General features: G+C 43.2%; 1 protein-coding gene across 5 annotated transcripts in view; it reads left to right on the forward strand.

Moving 5' to 3' along the window:
* GRIN2B (glutamate ionotropic receptor NMDA type subunit 2B) overlaps positions 1-20531 on the forward strand; it is a 208634-nt gene that overhangs the window by 179649 nt on the left and 8454 nt on the right. For all 5 annotated transcript variants that reach the window (XM_027893846.1, XM_027893847.1, XM_027893844.1 and 2 more), the window contains 2 exons: positions 1554-1783; positions 19657-19817. In XM_027893846.1, coding sequence (XP_027749647.1) covers positions 1554-1783; positions 19657-19817 — 391 coding nt within the window. The remainder of the gene's footprint in view (positions 1-1553; positions 1784-19656; positions 19818-20531) is intronic.

Below are 20531 nucleotides of genomic sequence, written 5' to 3' on the forward strand. Positions count from 1 at the left end.
TGGTCTAGTCGCTAAATAATGTTGTGCTGTTGTTTGGGCACTCAAAGTTGGAGAGCTCAGAAGGATTCTAGGTTCCTGGTTTGGATTGAAGTCTCCCATTACAGTCTTGGTTCGTGGCTGACAAAGTAACTGTGCAAGCACATGGTGTGATCACTGGAGAGAGGAAGGCTTTAAGAGGGAACTTCTCAAGGTTTCCTTACACCTTACACCACTCATGTTTTTCAGGTGTTTCACCTGGTACATTAGGTAGAAGGGATATAAACATACCACTCCAGCATGTAAAAAAGACAAGGACTTGCTAAACCATGTTTGTTGTAGGAACTTTACCTCATTGGTATCTAGAGGCACCGATTTTGCCAGGCGATGATTCTGCTCTGGTCTTGGTGTGCGGTTCCCTGGGTGCAAAATGAGCTCCCTGCATTGTTCAGTTGTACTTAGAGTAACATGTTGGTGCTTTCAGATGATCTGTGCTATTTGCTGCTCAGGGTTTTGGAGAAATGTGTCAAAACTTTCTTTCCTTTTGCTAATCTGCTGGAGCCAACCACAGGCAGCAGCACTAGGCTCCAATCAGCCTACCCAAGTTGATAAGCATGGGGTGCTGAGCAGGTTGGCAGGTGTTTGAACTGTACCAGAGGATTCTCATCCTAAGATCTTCCTGGTGTCTGAAGCAGAATCCTGGAGTAATTGCATCTGCATTCTCCCTATCAGCTTTTCTTGTGCTCAAGATGAGGAAATTATGGTTTAGGTTTCCACTAATGGAACCAGCATGCGCTGGGGATATGAGGCTGTTGGAAGACAGGTGTGATTTTACAAGTTTTCAGACCTAGTGCTTCATGAGCACACAAGGCTTCTTGTGTGGGGTATGAAAAGTGAGTGAGGGGAAGATAAGAGCTTTTATATCACTAGATCTGTTCCTGGACTATCTGGGGCAGAGCTGCAGATATTCCTGAGGCAGAGTATGTATCACTGTTATGTACCTTAGACACAGAACATGGGGAGAGGGAGCTGTGTTCTTCTCTGGTTTGTGTGTCTTTGGCAGAGTGGGTAATGAAACATTCTTGCAGAAGTATTTGTAGAGCCCTGCTATTTTAGATGGTGTTCTTCCTTGCACCTGTACAAGTACAGTGTACAGAGAGCCATGTTTTACACAGGTATATGCCGGGAGCTCAAGGACATCACCCTTGAGCAGCTAGAAATGAGGGTAGAATTTGTCTGAGCAAACTATTTCTGGTAACAACGCTTGAACCAAAATGAAATGTTTGGGCTTCTAGATACTTCAGTCAAATAAAAAAGAATGCCCTTGTGTAAGGTTTCAATGGAAATCTCTGAGACAGAATAATTATCTGAGGATGTTTTTGAAAAATAATTTTTCAGGATGTGCTTTGCTGAGATACGGTGTCATAAACGTAGGAGAGTTCAGATGCAGATATTTACCTCACAAGTGGGAATAGATACTGCTCTTAACTCTGAAGTCAAGATGTGTATGTGAATGGAAATGCAGTCCACTTACTCTCAGATTCTCACTGTGGGATCATGTTTCTCAATCATTTTAGAGCCAGGAGGTCCCTCTTTCACCATTGGCAAAGCTATCTGGTTGCTGTGGGGGCTGGTGTTCAACAACTCTGTGCCAGTACAGAATCCCAAGGGTACCACTAGCAAGATCATGGTGTCGGTGTGGGCCTTCTTCGCTGTCATCTTTCTGGCCAGCTACACTGCCAACCTGGCTGCCTTCATGATCCAAGAGGAATACGTGGACCAGGTGTCTGGCTTGAGCGACAAAAAGGTAATTGATCCACCCAAACCCTCAAAGCAGCCTTTTCTACAGAAGAGGCTGCTCCACTCTCTTTTCTTTGCTTTCACTATGAAGCTGTATAGGTGTTTTCATAGTCACATCATAGCTTTAGACCCTAATTTGAATAGCACAACTATTCTTCACTGGTATTCAGTTGCACTTTTACATATTTTAAGCACTTCAGGAATTAATTATAAACAGAACTGAACTGTGCTTGCTTGCACAATTCCAAACAGCACCTTGACTGTCAGCAAGTAATGAATTAATGGAGCTTTGGAGGTGATGTGTACAATGGGTATAACCTGTTTTTTCAGGCTGAAATAATTTGTCTGTGCAGGAATGCTAGCCATTAGGCTAGCAAATGTGATCTGCTAATTTATTCTGAGGAAAAGTTCTGCCCATGGGGGTAAATCAGCATGGCTTTGATGATTTACTATTGCTTGCACTTAAAGTTATAGTGTCTTTTTTTTCAAGGTGTTTGGAGGCTTAGCACAAGAAGTTGTTCCCTGTTCAGACCATTTCACTGCCTTGTTTATCTGCACCGCATTTTGTCCATGAAGACCATTTGCTTTTGCTGGACTCTGAACACTTGAGGATTTTGAGGAGATTGCTGATGCGTGCATGCAGGGTAGCACTGTCTGGTTCACGAGGGTGTAAAGCTTTGCACACTGCTTAATTTTTGTTTTGGGGTGAGGTTACTCACAAGGAATTCAGTGTTGTGAGGCTCAATTGCCCATGCTGAGTTTGTTACTCAGTCGCTGGGGCTGGCTAAGGGGTCGTGCTGTTGTAGGGCAGCCAAATAAGCTTGCATGCATTGTTATTGGGGCTAGCAGCAAGAAGAGGACCACAGGTGCAAGTTGCACTGCTGGACCGGTTATAGTTACTGACTCTCGTGTCCCTAATGACAGTCTAGAAATAAATTGTGGCCAGGCCCCTTGTGCATACAGTGTCCTGTGCAGCGGGCTAGAAATTCTGTGATGGATTAATTTTAAAGAGTTTTTCTTTCCCATTTGTTGTTTTTTCCTGGAATGAAACATGGCACAGAATAATACAATTTGTGCAGAAGTGCTTCTGTTATTTGTTTTAATTTTGACCTCAATTTGTTTCACACTGTCTTCACATTTGCACTGTGCTGTGTCGAGGGTGGGGTGGAGGGGAGGATGTTTTTCTGTCAGATGGAGATTGTTGCAGAGACTCCTTAAAAGCTGTGGGCTCCTTCAGACTGGAAGATACTGTTCAAAACCAGCCAGCCCTATCAGAGTTAACATTAGTTTGTCATCATTAGGTTTTCAACTGTCTGAGCTAAATGGGATAGTTTGTACCTGTGATCTATTGTTTCAGGCTGTGCCTAGGCTCATGGAGAGAGCCATGCTTTTATTCTCGTGTTTTTAAGATATTCTTCACACCTGCAGAGATATGTGTATGAAATTTCAATTGAAAGGGGTAACTCCTGGCGCTTCACAGAGCCTTTGGTTACAAGTTTCTGGGCCTGTCTTAGCTGATTTCACTGTAGGGTGACCTGTGTGTATGATATTGAGGTAATTTTCTTCTACTTTTCTTTGCCATGATACCTGTATTTTCTTTTGCTGTCCCAAGGTGTATGTGCTTTATTTCTTGGGGAAGAGAAAGGCCATAGTACATAGAGCATTGTGGTATGCCTCAAACAAAGCTGCTAGTGCAAGTACAATATTTGGGTTTACAATTATTTACAGTATTTACAATATTGGGATTACAATCTACCAGAGCATCTGAAATCAGATGAAAATTGTCTGGTGAAACTGGAGACCAACAGCTACCTTTGGAAAATAAAGACAGGTGAGACTAGCTCCATCCAAAAGATGTGAGTTAATGAGCTTGATCTACTCGTCTCATGGATTTCCATTCTTTGAACATGAAGAGGGCCCTGCAGAACTTGGGAGCAGTCATCCAGGCATTTATCCCTAATTTGGGAGGAATTTGCTTTTCTGAATCTCATATTTTTCCTTTCCCAAAACCTGCATAATTGCTTGCAGCTCACTCACCCTCTAAATACACTACTTAGCCAGGATGAAGGGTGCAGCCACACCAGGACACATGGAGGTGTGCTGTGCTCTACCTCCCTTTTCCTACCTGCTTAAAGCCATTTCAGACTTTCAAAGCCAGGGGGGAAAGACTATCTTTTCCAAGAGAAAAGACTGTTGCTTCCAATGTCTTTTATCTCCGATGTCTAATCTGATATCCACAACAGAACTGAGGCAGATCAGTCTCCTGGCCTTCTCCATCATCTGGTAAGGGCATCTGTGTCTAGCATAAGGAGTCAGCAGAGGATGTTATCCTAGCCGACAAGAAAAGGGATAGTTATTTTAAGGGATATTGTTTCTACTTGCCTAAACCCAGATCTGCTTGCAAATGTCTTTGTAGTATGACAGTACCTGGGGAAGGTGTCCCACTGGCACTGTAGAGCAGCCAAAATGCCAGATGCACTCATAAAATCCATTATTGTGCCTGGCTGGGGTACACCTGTCAAGGTCAGTCTGGCTGCACTCTGAGACAACTACCCTGAGGGTCTCCTTGGACCCTCTTCCTTGGGCCTTGCCTGGGAAAAGCCACTCTGAGAGGTGCCTGCAACTGCTGATGTGCCACTTCCTCAGAAAAACAGGCTGAAACAGTCCAGATGTCTCAGGACTTGGATGGTGTCTTGGCTATGCCCCAGCATTTACTTCCTAGTGACGGCCAAGACAATGACTAATGTCATGTGCCTGCTGTGCTGTGTGGACGCTTGAGCAGGTCTGTCTGAGCTGGGCTGGAGTGGGTGCCTCTGTGCCAGGGTACCATCTTAAACTAAGGGTGTCTGGAGACTCCCTGTGCTGAGCTTAGTGATTTCTGTCACTCTCTCTGTCCCAGGTGATGCTCACCCTGCTGAGTGCCACCCTTTAGGCCTATCTTGCTCAAAAGAGGTGCCATAACTTACCCAGGAACCCACCACATGATGATTCCACTGTGTTAATTCCACTATGTTAATCTCTGGAGAAAGAGTGCTGCTCCAACAGTCTCCCCTTTCCAAACTCCCTGTGATTGTGGCATGCTGAATCACTTTCCTTCTGCACAGGTGCCAAACCAGCACCCACTGCCTCCGCTGGTCCACCTTGTGCAACAGAGGGGATTGATGTGGCCCTGGCAGGGCAGTGCTACGCTGGCCATGTCAGCTCCCCATCCTGAGCTCTGCCCCTTGGTAGAACTGATAACAAGGATGCCAGAGCATCCTTGCACGCGCTGCTGAGCTGCATCCATCTAGAATCCATGTGGGGGGCTGCTACCACCCTGACCCCTTGCAAAGTCTCCGGTGGTAAGACAGCCTGTCGCAGAATACTGCAGTCGACTCCCGGGTCTGGATTTCATCTGACTGTAATCAGGAGATATAACCCCATTTCCATTAACAGGAGAGCTTCAGACACATTAGAGAAACAAGCGCCTGCGGTATTTCAGTCTAACGAAGGCAATAAATACAGGAAAGATTATATAAAATGAACTAATGTGTGAAGTAATCTAATAGCTATACGTAATTTCCATTCATATACAGTAGTAATAGAATAAAAGCAAATGTGGACAGCCAGTAGGGCATTTAAATAAAATAATTTAGAATGCAGTAGGTTAATAATAATAAAAAAATAGTATCCTTTCATATAAATTAGTTGCAAATGCCAAAGAAGCTAATAAAGTATCAAAATGGTAATTTTGTAATCGACATGAAAAGGAGAGAAATGGATTTCTGCATGCCTGCAAATGAATATAGATTGCTGAAATTTCACATGTATTTGACTTATTTGCTTTTTAAGATGTTAATGAAATGTCAAGACAAAGGGCTTGTTTCTGTTTGGCATAGGTCAGTTATTTTTTCAATAGATATGTGTTTGGTTTTGGGGTATTTTTTAATAAGTTTTGAAGTTAAAGCTGGCTAGCATTTTTAATGTAAAAAATCTGAGGAGAGCATAAGAAAGCAGAAGGAAATTCTGATATTTTCCAAAGTAGCTCATTTTAGTATACTTGAAACAAAATACTCTGATATTTCTGACATGTATTTTGACGTGTCATTTTCTAAAGGCACTACTCATAAAATTGACCTAGATTTAGAGAAAGTAGGAAAAAGAAAAAGGATTTTTTTTCTGTAACAAAGCAAAGAGTCAGAAGGAGATAACTGGAAGACAAAACGACACATGTAGTTCTGAGGTGAAAGAAACATTTCAGGATCATACAAAGCTAAAGTCTTATTGAAAAACCTGCAAACCACCCCCCGCCCTGATCTGCTCTATTCTGGCAGATGCTTGGCCGTGAAACTGAAAAATGAATTATTTCCCACATTGTGCTCTGCAGCACATTAAATCGACATTATACAAGGATCCCAGATATGCAGAACACTTAAGCATGTGCTTAACTTTGCGCTCATGAGTGGTGACATTAAAGTCAATGGACTATTATTCACATGATTGAAGTTAAATGCTTTTCTGAGCTTGCAGCTTTTGTACAACAAATACCTGTTCTGGAGAAGCCTAGGGAAATGCAGAGCAGATATCTGCAGCTATACGTTTTTCAAGAGGACTAAAAGTAGGGGTCAGTCTTGTACCTTGTAAGGTCTGTCATGGGAAGATTGTCTATCTGGATGGCTTGGAGGCAGTACAAATCTTCCATGGGATTCAACATTCACTATCAGGAGACATTTGTGGTAATTTCACACATTTTGGCAGGATATAAAGGAGTTTTTATGTGGTGGTGTCCAAAGGCAGAAAATATGCATTCCTTTCAACAGCAGTATGATTTTTATTCTCAGGACACCTTTGTGGTGATATGAGTTAGCTGGACAGAAGTAAGACTGTGCCACTGCCACTAGCTCTGACAGTCCGAACTTCTATGGTTTACAGTCTGATTATTTCTCTTTATCTCCTTGTAAATCATCAGTTGCTATAGTATGACGTATTTACTAATACTCCATAGAGTGGTTACATATTGTGTGCAATTACACAAAATACACATTTATTATGTTTAATTACATATTATGCTAATGTTTTCATATTAATAAATAGCTATTAAATAGCTACAGCATATCAATGTTAGTAATAGATCTTTCTAACTTGTGACTTACATTTATTGTGTACATAAATATGATCTCAGATAAATTTTTGCAGTTGCAGATGAGTAAGTTTATCAGATTTAGACATTCTGCACTTTGGATTGGGATGATTTTTTATGCTGAGATCTTTGGAGCAAACCTCTGTGCCTGTGTGCTAAAATGTGATTCAGTAGTTTTAAGACTATAAATGTTTAAATTCAGTGAGTTTTCACGCATTTTTTTCTTCTACCCTCTTCAGTCCTACTTTGTCATTCTCCCTCTTTTTCTTATGCTCAGCACTGTGTAGTGCACAATGGCAAGGAGGTTGCAATGTGCTTTAGCCTTGAATTGGTCTCTCAAGATTCTCTCTTTTTCTGTTCTTCTTGAGGGATTCCCCTGGTATCAATACAGACTAGGGGATCTAGGGATCAAGAGCAGCCCTGCAGAGAAGTACTTGGGAGTGCTGGTGGATGAGAGGCTGGACATGACCCAGCAATGTGAGCTCACAGCCCAGAAAGCCAAGTGGATCCTGGGCTGCATCAGAAGCAGCCTGGGCAGCAGGTCCAGGGAGGGAGTTCTGCCCCCAGGCTCTGCTCTGGTGAGACCCCACCTGCAGTGCTGCATCCAGCTCTGGGGTGCCCAGCACAGAAACGACATGGAGCTGTTGGAGCAGGTGCAGAGGAGGGCCACCAAAATGATTAGAGGGATGAGGAAAGGCTGAGAGAACTGGGATTGTTCAGCCTGAAGAAGAGAAGGCTGACCTAATTGTGGCCTTCCAGTACCTGAAAGGAGCCTACAAGAAAGGTGGAGAGAGACTTTTTACAAGAGCATGTAGTGATGGGACAAGGGGCAATGATTTCAAACTGAAAGAGAGTAAGTTTAAATTAGGTATTAGGAAAAAATTCTTTAGTGTGACTGTGGTGAGGCACTGAAACAGGTGCCCAGAGAACTTGTGGGTGCCCCATTCCTCTAAGTGTTCGAGGCCAGATTGGGTGGGGCTCTGAGCAATTGATAGCATGAAAAGTGTCCCTGCCCATAGCATGAGGATTGGGATTAGATGATCTTTAATGTACCTTCCAACCCAAGCCATTCTATGATTCTATGACTTACTGGCAGCAAATACTTGCAATGGGATTTTTCAGGATTAATACCAGTTAAAAAAAATGCAGTTTAGTTGGGAACTTGAGCAGGTAGGATTCAAGGGGAGAGCATAGTCAGAGACAGACTGTAGGCTTAATTAATCCTTGCTGGAAAGGAAGAAATGCAAACCCTTGGGTTTTGCTGGAGGCGTGGATGGGAGTTGCTGGATGAGGGACATTGGTGATGGGGCTGTGGCAGCTTGCAGCTTTTGCATTCCCCATGCCACACCATCCTGGCCTTTCCCAGGCATTTGCCACCACTGACCCTTCCTTTTCATCTTCCTTTTAAGAAGCACTTGGAGCTATTCCTATGGAGGTACTGGTTAAATTTGGTTGCTTCTGTGCTAATTGCGTGGTAGTCTGGAAAAAGCTGTCTTTGGAGAGTTATGTAAGGGAAAGGGGAGGGGAAGCAAGGGATTGTCCTGCTTCTCACATCAGTATAAGTCAGTGGAGAGGGAAGCAATGACTATTTTTATTTATTATTTATATGGTGCCATAAATGTACTTGGCACTTTGCAGTCAAATAAAAGACAATGGCCCTACCACCAGAATTTGGCAGCCTTAGAGATGAGAGCTGGCCTCCTTCAACTGAATGATCAGGGCTGAATTGCTGGTGGGTAGGGGATGGGAGGATGAGATATACAGGATTAAAAAAAAAACAACAGCTTTCTCCCCGCCTTTTCATTGCTGGTGCCTAGCTACTGTGATATTTAAAGTTATATATACATACATATACTTAATAAATATTTGGCAGATTTTATCTTCCCAGACATTTTTACTTCTCCGTGTGGAAAGAAACCTTGCTTCTCCCAGACCTTTGGCTACTCAACTTCCCCTAAGTCTACTCATGGCCCAGTAGGCTTGTTTGCTTCAGGTGTACCTGATTCAGCACCCCCGGACTGAAAAGGGAGTGATATGGCTTTCATTCCTCTACTGTCTTCCACTTGCAGGTGGGAGGCAGCTTCCATCAGAAAGCTAAAGGAAGGCATTATCTCCCGCCTCTGGGAAGGTGCTGGAATGCTCCAGCTGCCCTGACTCTAATGCCCTGCTTTTTTGCTTTGCCTCCCTGATTTACAGAGGTGCTTAAGAAATTGCACTAATGTGATGATTAAGCTTTTCTAATTACTTGGATGAAAATTCTGGCCCATGTGTAGTCTTTGGGAGGTTTGCCAGACTTGTGCAGGATTTCACCCTACTGCCCAGTGGTTAGTACCCACATAACAGTAGGTTGACTACTATTAGTACTCAGAAGACAGGAGGATCTGACCTTCCTTTGCTGGTGAAAATGGGTGAAAAATGGAATTGTTCCCTCACCAAACTACATCCTCTAAATTTCTCACAGTGTTTCATAATTTGTTAACCGTCTCATGTGCAAACAAAATAGATTTCAAATTCCTCTGTACTTAGCTGCCACCTCTCCTCTAAAAGTCTTTTTCATTAGTTAATTTTCTCCCTTGGAATGAACATCTACACTTCTAATGATATTAACACGAGTGTGGGAACTAACATCTTTCTGCCTCACTAATTTCTGTTTTGTGTTTGCCTGGGATTATTCAGTAGGTTCCTTTTGCTCATTGTGTTTATCTTGCAAGGAAGCTGACTTTCAAAGATGAAATACATGGCATGATTTGATGCTGGGACGAACAGATCATCTCCATCTTCTACATGCATGCAAGCAAAAGTTGAGTGTACTGTAGCTATGATTTCATAGCCCACTTCATTGCAACAGATGTGACTGTGGTTGTCTGATATCACACATACTAATACTAAAGCTGTGCAAGGAGCTTTTGCCTCTGACTGGCAAAGCTGTGGTGATTCTTCTACAGATGTTTTCTGGTCAAGTGTGTGGGATTCCTAACAGTGTGACTGACTTGAAGCCTGTGTACTGCCAAATGTGTCCTGAGGAAATTTTAAAGCACTATTATTGCCTCCTGTGTGGAGAAACCGTGCAGAGCCTGTATAATGCTCACACACTTGGCAGATCCAGAAGACACCTGGGTTGTTGATGGTGAGTGGACTCTGTCTACGTGTGGTGGTTTGATACTGAAGTGGCCCTTCAGGCCTGATAACTCCACAATGCCTGGGTCAGGAGAAAGGCAGTCTGGTGCCAGCATGCACACACAGGTGAGTGTGGAAGACGTGGGAACCCTGAATTGCCATCTGTTTGTGGTGATGCTGCACTGCCCAAGGTTTTCAGTCTTCTGCTCTGTGCAGAAGCCACACAGAGCAGGTCTCTACCCAGCTTGCAAAGAGGCTGCACAATGCTACTGTGTGCATTGCTCTGGCAATAACTGCATGTGATGGAGACTTCTTCCTCCAATTGGATCTCTGCTTTCATCTCAGTTGTTTTGCAAGGACAACTATTTTTAAAGTTGCTATATTTGAACTCCTTTCTTTTACTTTGACCTGCCCTCCCTCACCTCTGCATTGTCACTAGGCTGCTCTGTTCCCTTCCCTGATCCACATGTGCCCCTATTTCACCAACAGACATTCATAGATATTTTTCTTTCTTGTTTGTGGGTCTGACCCAAAGTACACCTTCCTTTAAAAATGACTCTAATCTAATCCCTAGCCAACTTTGCTGCAGTCAGCTGCACTAACTGATAACTCCTTTCTTGGACTTATCTATAACAATTCATGGGTGAAAGCACTATGCAAAGCAAGGCAGAGAATTTGAAACATCACTGGGTATTGAATAATAAGATAAACCACAAAGTCAGAGCCTGGTGGAGCACAAGGTAATTTTATGCCCTCCCAAAACTGACATATTGGATTTGGTGCTGTTCATTCTCTATTTTTTTTAAATTTCCTTTTTTTTTTTTTTTTTTTTTTTTTTTTTTTTTTTTTTTTTTTTTTTTTTTTTTTTTTTTTTTTTTTTTTTTTTTTTTTTTTTTTTTTTTTTTTTTTTTTTTTTTTTTTTTTTTTTTTTTTTTTTTTTTTGTTTGTTTATAAATCAAGACATGTACTGTTTGACTGCTGAAGACAAGAGACTGGGGCTTTGCCACTGCAGTCTTAGAGTTGATTTCTGCAGCTGGACCCACAATCAGGAAGAGTTGATGTGGCAACTGGATTCACAGAATCACAGAATACGCCAAGGTGGCAGGGACCCACAAAGATCATCGAGTCCAACTCTCAGCCCTGCAAAGCACCATCCCCAAGAGTCACACCATGTGCCGGAGAGTATTGTCCAAATGCTTCTGTAACTCTGGCAGGCTTGGTGCTGTGACCACTACATTGGGGATCGTGTTCCAATGCCCAACCATCCTCTGGTTGAAGAATCTCTTTCTAATATCCAGCCTAAACCTTCCCTGACACAGCCTCAGGCCATTCCTTCAGGTCCTGTCACTGGTCACCACAGAGAAGATATCAGTGCCTGCCTCTCCTCTTCCCCTCATGAGGAAGTTGTAACTGCAATGAGGTCTCCCCTCAGTCTCCTCTAGTCTGAACAGACCAAGGGACCTCAGCTGCTCCTCATACGGCTTCCCCTCAAGGCCCTTCACCATCTTTGTTGTCCTTCTTTAGATGGTCTCTAATAGCTTAGTATCTTTCTTACATTGTGGTGCCCAAAACTGCACACAATATTCAAGGTGAGGCCACCCCAGTGCAGAACAGCGCGGGATAATCCTCTCCCTTGACCAGCTGGTGTTGCTTTGCCCGATGCTCTCCAGGACAGAGTTGGCCCTCCTGGCTGCCAGGGCACTGCTGACTTGTATTCAACTAGCCATCAACCACAACCCCCCAGGTCTCTTTCTCTGTCACTGCTTTCCAACTTCTCATTTCCCAGTCTGTCCGTACATCCAGGGTTGCTCCATCCCAGGTGCAGAATCTGGCACTTTCCCTTGTTGAACTTCCTATGGTTGGTGATTGTCCAGTCCTCTAATTTATTGAGGTCTCTCTGCAGGGCCTCCCTGCCTTCCAGGGAGTCAACAGCTCCTCTCAGTTTTGTGTCATCTGCAGACTTGCTTAATATCCCTTTCAGTCCCATGTCCAAGTCATTAAGGAAGACATTGAAGAGCATAGGGCCCAAGATGGAGCCCTGTGGAACCCCACTAGTAACAGGTTGCCAGTCGGATGTTACCCTATTCATTATTACCCTCTGTGCTCGATCTGTGAGTCATTTGGTCACCTATGGCATGATGTTTATCCAGCTGCGTGCAGGACATTTTGTCCAGAAGGATTCTGTGAGAGACAGTATTTAAAGCTTTACTGAAACCCAAAAAGATTTGGCTTCCCTTGATCAACTAGGTGGGTTACCTTGTCATAAAAGGAAATCAGATTTGATAAGCAGGACTTTCCTCTTATGAAGCCATTCACATTGGCTGTTACCAATGGCTGCGTTGTCTTTCAGGTGTTTTTCAATACCTTCCAGAATAATCTTCTCCATAAATTTACCAGGCACTGACGTAAGACTGACAGGCCTGTGGTTTTCGGGGTCCTGCTTCTTGCCCTTCTTGAAAACTGGGACAACCTTTGCCAGCTTCCAGTCAGCTGGGACCTCTCTGGATTCCCAGATTGCTCAAAAATCAAGAGAGGTTTTGAGATCATAGAATCATAGAATCATAGAATCATAGAATAGATTGGGTTGGAAAAGACCTCCAAGATCATCAAGTCCAACCCCTGATCCAACTCCAATTACTATAGCCAGCACTTTGAGAATTCTTGGATGAATCTCATCAGGCCCCATAGATTTGTAGGGATACAGCTGGAGCAGCAGATCCCACACAATTTCAGGGCTGACCGGGAGTTGATAATTTTCGCAGTCATGGTCCTCCAGCTTAGGGCACTGACACCCCCTTGGTCCATTATCTGTGTTGAATACAGAGGCAAAGAAAGCATTAAACACCTCTACCTTATCTCTGTCTCTGTTTGTGAGGTGACCATTCTCATCCTGTAACAAGCCAATGATATTTCTATACTGCCTATTGCCATTAATGTATTTGAAAAACTTTCTATTGTCCTCCACATTTCTGACCAGCTTTTACTCCAACTGAGCTTTGGTCAGATGAATTTTCTCCCTGCAGCAGCAAGCAGAATCTCTGAATTCTTCCCACATCACTTGACCTTGCTTCCACTGGGCATACACCTTCATTTTTTGCCTTGTTTCCAAGAGAAGATCCCTGCTTAGCCAAGGCCTTCTGCCTTGCTTGCTTGACTTCTGACACTTGGGAATGGCCTGCTCCTCTGCTGTTAGGAGGTGCTATGAGGAGTCCTAGCACTGCTGAGGAGGTAGAAGGTGTTACTGTGAGGGAATGCAGGAGGAAAGAAATAAGAGCTAGAGTAAAAGGGCAATCTGAAAACTCACAGTCACTTAAAAATGGCTGAGAGTTCCACCTTGGAAATAAAAAATGTCTGTGATATCAAAAGTACGTGACTGTGCAGAGGGGAGAGGAATGCTTTAGGAATGAATCTTGAGAAGTATCTGTACAAGAGATTCATTATAGAGAATGAGCAGCACAGTCTTTAGTCTACTCCCTCACAGATTTGAACCAGTGCTATGATTTAAGTTTGCAGTATGATTTTCTGCCTGTGCTGTTGGGCTGGCACACTCCTAGCTGGGATGCAATTTTATCAATTTAATAGTGCCCTACAGCACCATGCCACTGACAGGTTGCAGGTTCCATGCTGGGAATCTGTAGAGCACTTTGTCTAGCAGGACAGGTAACGGGGGCATGGGTTTGTGGGTTTGCCTATGTGCACAGTCAAGCTGCATAAAGAAAAGAATACAGTAAAAGCCCTGAAGATGGTGCTGGTAGTAATAATTGGTATTCCAGAAACAAATTGGTCACTACCTGAATGCAGATCAGGGCAAAGCTGTAACAAAGAGTTACAACTTTGAAGAACTTGCAAGCTGCAAATGAAGGACAGAGGGAAAACGATATAATATAGAGAGGCACTGAGAAATAATGAGCATTAACTCTCACTAGCATTGTTTTTATTGCCTTTCTGCAAGCTTTTTTAGTGTAATGTTCTCTAATATCTCTGGGTCTTGATCAGATTGTTCTTGGTATGGTGGAGAGCATGTTCACCAACCAAAGGTAAGTCAAGGAAAGACCTACAGGATACAGCCGAAGGAGAGCGGTAAAAATGGTTGCAGTTCCCCACAATACAGCTTACAAAGAAAGACTGAGGAAACTGAGCTTCTTTAGCTGCAGTGAAAGAACACGGAGAACAAACAGATTAATGGTGTTGAAAAACATAAAATGCACCTTCAGAGAAGAAGAAACTATTTGGATTTTCCTGTTCATGGAGAAGATAACAGAAAATATTGTAGTTGTATTGCAGTAGGGAGGCTTTGTATTGCAGTAGAGAGGCTTTGGTTCAGACACTTGGAAGAACTTTCCATTAGTAAAGCTCTGGTGGGGATTGTCCAGAGAATGGAGGAGTCTCCAGTACCAGCCATCTTCCACAACAGCTGTCAGGAATGGTGATGTCCGGGAGAGACTCACTGGAGAGGGAGAGAGAGGCAGAAGAGACATGTTCTCAGGCCCAAATCCACATTTGTGATTCTGTGGCATTGTTTGTGGTGCAGCTTGGGGACAAAAATTATATATTTTGGGGGTATGAAAAGGACACGCCTCTTATTTTTGAGAGTCATCCATTAGTTGCAAAGGAGTTAATTTCCTGACTGAAATAAAGGATGCAGAAGCAAGCAGCTAGGGCAAAACATGCTGCTGTGGACATGCATAGTCTGTCAAGACTCAAGTGTAGGCATAGGGCTACCTCAAGGTTAGACCTGGAAACCAGTGGCCCACTCTTTAATTTTTAACAAGTTCTGAGTGAATCTCTTGTGCAAATAGCCTGGCTGGATTTTCAGGCAATGAAGAAGGGTGCAAGCTGACTGCAGAGACATGCAGCTGAAGCAGAGCAAGAGGAGGCAATCAAGGATGTTAGGGCAATGCAGATAGGTTGTGCTGAAATTAAGCATGGACTTTTGCTTTTCTGACCTGATGTCGCTAAACCTTATGTTGCAGCTTACTAATAAATGCAATCTTTTTTGAAAAGTATTTGGCCTGTGCCACAACAGATGTCTGCTAGTTTTACAGCTGCCAAATGGGCAAGCAGAGTGCTGTTATAGGTACTTGAGCAGAAGGTTGTGACTGATGCCCTGATTCACAAGTTCAGGGGAGTGGTGGGCACTTCAGGCTTTTTGCTAACCACAGCAGTTGGCTCTCCGTACTTCTGGGGGGAGAGGCTGTCCTGAGGGCCAAATGGCTCAGTGGCTGGATTAATTTGTGCCAGTGTAGATGTCTAGAGCCAATTTAGGTGTACTGGAGTATCCAACCTACCCTCAGGTTGCTGGCAGTTCTGACACAGAGACTATGAGAGACCTACTCCCAGGGTGAAATTCCCTTGGATTCTCAGCTTGGCACTTATGTTTGGGCATGTTAACTATACCGAGAGTATCTCACATGGACTTAAGGTCTTTTGGACTTGCAGCTAGAAAAGGAGCTGAATCTGCGGACTTTATTTTAATGGGTTAGAGCTGTGGAGCTTCCTGTAGTAGAAAACTTAAACTGGGGATCTGGGCCTTACAAAGTGTAAGGAGCCCTCCCAGAGAATCTGTGTAAGGGTAAGGCACTGGCAGATACACACATACACACTTGTACTAAGTTTTGCCATCTCATTATATATTTCAGAGGGGATTTTTTTTTTTTTAAAGCAGTGTAAAAGTAGATCAACTGATAAATAAGAGCCTTTTTGTTGTGAGAGCTTGCTGAATTTGAGAAACTGCTTTTGATGCTATTGGCAAACACTTTACAGTATAAACAGGGCCTACATCAGACAGATAAATAAGTGCAGATGTGCTTTTCTGTAAGAACCATTTGGTGATAGACAGTATAATGGAAAAAAATTCTCATCAAATTAATTGTGACCAATTAGACATAACCCCTTCCCCTCATATCTGAATCCCCTCCAATTGCGGCTGCATGAATGGGAAGAGCTCCTGTCACCTGTTTCATTATGCAGATTGATATTCGAACATCTGAGAACAATGCTGTTTTCTGCACGGCATGGCTCCAAATTGCTAATGAAACAGCTCTGCCAGACAAGTCACTTAAACTCGCTCTCACTGCTGTTGTCAACAGCTCTCATGGCGAGATGTGGAGGGGAGTGGGAAAGGATCTCTACCCCCTGAATGTGCTAATAGCCCCCAGCCTGTGTGTTTATCACCCTCCAGAGCAGGAAGATTTCTGCTCTCTGACTGAGAGGTTACTTTTCCAAAGCCAAGGTCTGCTTTGCACTTAATGCTTCAAGATTTCAGTTTGTGGAGTGAAGGGTTGAAGAGGCACGCAGCTGCTGGGCTCTGAACACTGACATCTCGTGTCCCAGAGCTACCCCAGCCCTTCAGGCATGCTTGGTGTCTGCTTTCCACCCCCATCTGCAGCATTCACCTCGCCCACAATAGATGTGAAGCAAGTGGGATTTCTTTCATGGGTGAGAGTGTGTCACATCACCTTGGGTACAACTGGAGCCTCTCACGAACTCATGGTAAATGAGTGGGAGGATGCAAATGGGGTACATCTCTGCCTGGGGCTCTTTGGGTGCAGGACAGGCTGAGCCCTGTGGGTTCCCTCCCAGGCAATCATCCCTTGAGATAGGTGGAGCTGGGCAGCAGGACAGGTCTCCTGCTGCAGGCAAGTGTGAGGGGGGGCTTCTACATGTATGGGCCCTATGCAGCTGGATTTGGTCAGCCACTGGTGCATCTTCCCTTGCCCTGTTATCACCACATTTTTTGCCAGAGCCTCACAGGACTCCTCTTTGCAGATGCAGTAGAGTAGTTTTGACATAGGGCTCTGACAGGAGAAACACTTACGTGAAATAATGGGACAGTCCTCCCATTAATCTACGTTCTGACCCTTTCTGTCAATATCCATAGTTAATTCCTTTGTCAATATTTACTGTAGCATTGAGATTATCTCTGCATAAGCTTCCTCCATGTAATGGCCACTGCACTGTGCCTCAGCTCCTGCCTCGTGTCTCTGATTCCTTATAGACCAGTCTGCTTTCCTGGGGCTGACACTTATGATCCAGGCTCACTGTCCAAGTCCTTGGAAGAAACCAAACAGGTGGCATTCCTTACTGAACTCTTTGACAATGTGTCAATAAACTTTCTTTCTTATTGATCTTCTCCAGTTTCCCCACACGTTCCTGCACTGTGATGCCACACACTCCTTCCCCATCTGTCCCATGAATTTTCTTGAAAGATTTGCATGTGTTTTTGCTCCTTTAGTATGAGCAGTGTGGGGCAGCAGTTAGTCCAGAAAGATGTAACAGTTTCTGAGTCTGGAGAGCTCTTTGGAGATTTCTCCATTCCTGGACTGAGCTGTGCCCACCCACTGCCAAGAAACAAATACGGTGATTTTCCTACCAGAAAGACTCATGCATGTACCATACGATTACTTGTTAAATTTGGAGAAGTATCTGCTTATCTCTGGCTCCATGGACTGTGGAGTCAGCTGGACATCAATTGCTTTCAGCTTTGTAAATACCAAACCAGGTTAGCTGGGGATCTGTCTTCCTCCTAGGCATTGAAGCTAAAATTCTCTGGTGTGGACCCTTAACCAGAGGAGTCAAAGGATAGTTCAAGGGTGGGATTGTTTCCCTTATCGCAGCCCTGCCTGGCTATAATCCTTCTTACTCCAATAGACACCATGATGGAAGCAGACAAAAGTAGAGATTCTTTCACTGGGAATAGAAGGTAGAAGTATAAAATGGACACTGGATGAGGCCTCTTCTCTTTAACAGTCTCTGGGCCCAGAGAGGTTCCCATAGCTGCTGCTGTTTCAAAGGACATGCGAAAGCTCAGTCACACCAATGTTGGTCAGGCCTGCCTGATGCTTGACTGTAAAGTCCTGTTGACTTTACTCTGTTGGAGGGCTCTATGGGAATGGGAATGTCCTGTTTCCCTTCAAGGCTAGGTTCTGCAGCCTCTGGGAAAGCAAGTTGCCCACTCTACAAACTCCTGGTTTAGCATGTCAAGGGAGAGACTTTGTTTCTTTGCATCTGGTATGGGCAGTGCCCTCCTTGTGATGGGTCTCCGAGGCTGCTGCTTTAATCAGCTTGGAAAAAAAGAATAATTTTAGCATGCTGGAGTGATTTTTCTCCCATCAAAGTTTGCTTTCATTACAGTCTTTGATAGCTGTGAGTTTGTCTTCATCCCTAGAGGGTGTGACAGGGTTCTAAGAGCCACTTTACTGTCTGTTTTATTATATGTGAAACCTCTGTGTTTTTTGGTGATGTACCAACCTGAGTTCCAAAAAACAGCCCTGATGTTTTCTGTTGGCTGAAAGCAGTAGGACGCGTGTTCTCTCTCACACACTTGTGTGCACTTACAAGTTATTCATCTTGCCATCCAAACTGGAGAGATAATTCCTTACACAACCAGATGAGTTGACTGGTACAAGGAAACAGAAGAACAGTGTATTCATCTGTTCACAGACACTGCTGTGAATGAGATACACTGCTTTAGGGCCTTTGGCCTCCTCAGTTGAGTTGACCAAGTTCCAAAATGGCTTTAAGCAGAACTCAAGAAAAAGACTCATCTGTATGTGTTTTAAGCTGTAGTTGTAGATTGCAGCTATATTTCCAGTGTAGAAGGTGGCAGTACATAATGGCATATATTCGTGAACCAGGTGAACTCTTGCTGTTAAATGGGTTTAGTCTGACTGTTGTTAGTGTGCTTCTCAGGATCATACAAATATACAGTCACAGTTGGGAGTCAAGAAATAACACCAGGCAAGCTAGTGCTTGATATATCCAGAGAGGAGGAGGCTTCCTTCCATCTAACCTACTTTTGCATCTTTTTCTTGTACTGCTTATTCTGTTCCTGGCTTATAGTTCTGTGCTCCTTTCTGTCTGCTGGTTCTAGGGGTTTTAAGCAGGCTTGATAATTGACAGTCTAAATTTTACTGCTCATAAAAGCCCACAGAACATTGATTATGACTTAAGTTAAGCTACTGGCATATAAAATCTCACAGCCTTGCAGCCATGGGGGAATGTTATGATGAATGTATTTCTTGTGAGCAGCAAAAGCTTTGGAGTATTCTGCCAGCAATGTTCTGGGCATCAAATGTTACTAGTGACTTGCATCCACTAATAGCATTTCATTTGGAACATTTGCCCAAAACTTTGAAAGCTGATCATTCATTTGGGGGAGTGGGTGGGAGGTGTGCTGAGAGGCATCTTTCCTCTTTAATTATTTTTCTACTTCAGTCAGAACCAGGAAATGCAAAGGCATACACAGAGCTGAAAAAGATACCTCTTAGGAACGAAATTACAGTTTGTGGATAAAAACCACATAGATTTTATTGAAAATCTTTCCTTGACTGTGTTCCAAAGCCACTGTTACATTTTCCTTTTTCCTTTTATCTAAACTCCTGTTTAAACTTTGATCACTGGCTATTTCATGCACTTTGTCCAGAGTGGACAAAAAGAACAGCTTGCTCAGGTATTAGGTTCTTAGGTATTAACAGGAAATGTTTGTGTTTGAAAACAGTGAAATGTAATAACTTCTCAACAATGTTTTCTACATGATAGTAAAATAAAATCAGAACTACCTTCCAGGGAGAGTATGTTCTCCCAGCCAGGTGACTGCTTCACTCTGAAAGATTATGAGCAATGTTCTTTTTCTGTCTCTTCAGTTCCAGAAACCAAATGACTTCTCACCCCCTTTCCGCTTCGGGACAGTTCCTAATGGCAGCACAGAGAGGAACATTCGCAACAACTACCCTGAAATGCACAGCTACATGGTGAAGTTCAATCAGAGAGGGGTGGATGATGCATTGTTCTCTTTGAAGACTGGGTGAGGCTTTCTTCTTACATGTTTATTCGCTGCAGAAACCTGCCTATTTTACATGCTTGTCTGGAAATTTTTTTTGTGAGGTTTGAAAAATGAGCCTCTGTTATCTCTCCATGGTTAAAAGCGCAGGAAGCCATACATAGCACAGGAGAGTAACTCTGTTGTTCTTTTTGCTAGTTTTTTCTATTGACATCTGTTTAAGAGTTTCTGGGTTTGCTGTGTTTGTAAGACTATAAAACAAAAAAAATTAGGATCTACTGTATCCTTGTACATTAGCCATGTGTGTAGTAGTCCCAAAGAGCTTGCTTCATCAAGAGGTTTCATGCTGATGGGTTCTTATGCATACACAGGAAAAGCTCACAGATCTCGGTGGGCAAAGTTTTTTTTCAGAGCATTTATATTGTCATCTGGAAATTCCTTTGTTTTCCCTCCTTCTGTGTATAAAAGATTATGCTAATCAGAAAACTGAAACAATCCTTGTCAGACTAATTCCACCCCAGTGTATCACCAGCTAATAGAGTATAATGGAAGGTGCGTTTGAAGCAAATAGTTTGGAAGTTACCTACTCTGGAATATTTTAGTATCAAGGGCTAAACAAAATGTTATTTGAATAATAAGGAAGTATAAAAAATGTAAGCATTTCCTTGGTTAATTTGGGAAACATGGGAAAAATTGTTAACAAAAAGCATGCTGGAATAGCTCATCCTATTTTAATAG

Source organism: Empidonax traillii, unplaced genomic scaffold (genome assembly GCF_003031625.1).
Source record: "Empidonax traillii isolate 1590-97213 ecotype Southwest subspecies unplaced genomic scaffold, ASM303162v1 scaffold408:size522183, whole genome shotgun sequence".
Classification (NCBI taxonomy): Eukaryota; Metazoa; Chordata; class Aves; order Passeriformes; family Tyrannidae; genus Empidonax; species Empidonax traillii.